A 1,003-nucleotide genomic window follows, 5' to 3' on the forward strand; every position below is an offset into this window, starting at 1 on the left:
CGAGCGTGCCTCTGGCGTGTCAGAGGACGAGTCTGAAAAGACTCGTCTTTTGGACGATCTTGTTGCAGCATACGACGACGCGAAGGAGGAAGAAGCGCAGAAGGCCGCACTGCAAAAGAAGTCGCTGGAGGACAGCGAACAAGTAGGTCACATCATTCGTGAGGAGGCCATGCTGTCCCTAGGAAAACGTAAGAAGGCACGTGACGACGAAGGTTCGGGTCGCGGCGGCAATAGCAAAGTTGTTCGAATGATGGCAATGATGCACGAACAAGTCAAGGCTGACATGGAGTTCCAACGTATCAAACACGCGAACGAGATGGAAGAGCGCCAAAAAGACCGCGAATTGTTTGCCCAGCAAATTCGTCATCAGCAGGAGTCGATGACTGCATTGATCAATTTGTTAGTGAACAAGTCGTAATTTGTTGATAACCATTTCTTAAATTTCAACAATTCTTAGCATGCCCAAATATTCATCAAGTGTTGGCGGTGCTAGGTCAAAAAATTGACTGATTTGGTTTCCTTGGAAGTGGCAGCAGTGGCAATTGGTAAGGAGCATTGCGACTGACACAAACTTGGCGACTGGCGACAGACGAATCTTAGAGAGGACTTTGAGCGTGATGAACGCCCACAAGGATTTCAGAATCCTAAAATTCCACTCGACTGATTGGCGGACACGGCTCATCCACTTGTTGAAGTCCCGCTTCAACTCGCACACATCATTTCCTTTGTACCCTGACAGGAGGTACTTGACCATTCCATAGGCAGGATCACCGTAAATGTATTTGTTGACAAACACATCACGGTGACTGTCCAGGTAGGTCAGCAACTCGCTGTGACGCAACATGGTGGAGTCGTGCTTACGTCCCTCAACAGGGCCATAAAAGTGCACGCATATACCGTCAGGGCAGGTGACGCCTTGGTAGTTAAGGCAATGGATCCGCTTGTGCCCGCTGTAGATTTGCCGTTGGCGATTTATTCCGTCGCCCATCGGGCTGATGCGGCA

The 1,003-nt window shown here is 49.7% G+C and overlaps 1 protein-coding gene across 1 annotated transcript; it reads left to right on the plus strand.

Moving 5' to 3' along the window:
• Nucleotides 1–418, plus strand: H310_15412 (hypothetical protein; the record flags this gene model as incomplete). Its single annotated transcript, XM_008883387.1, has 1 exon — nt 1–418. A coding segment is annotated over one exon (418 nt), but the record flags the coding sequence as incomplete, so codon positions are not given.
• Nucleotides 419–1,003: the final 585 nt, after the last annotated feature.

Source organism: Aphanomyces invadans (assembly GCF_000520115.1).
Source record: "Aphanomyces invadans strain NJM9701 unplaced genomic scaffold supercont1.474, whole genome shotgun sequence".
NCBI classification, from domain to species: Eukaryota; Oomycota; class Saprolegniomycetes; order Saprolegniales; family Verrucalvaceae; genus Aphanomyces; species Aphanomyces invadans.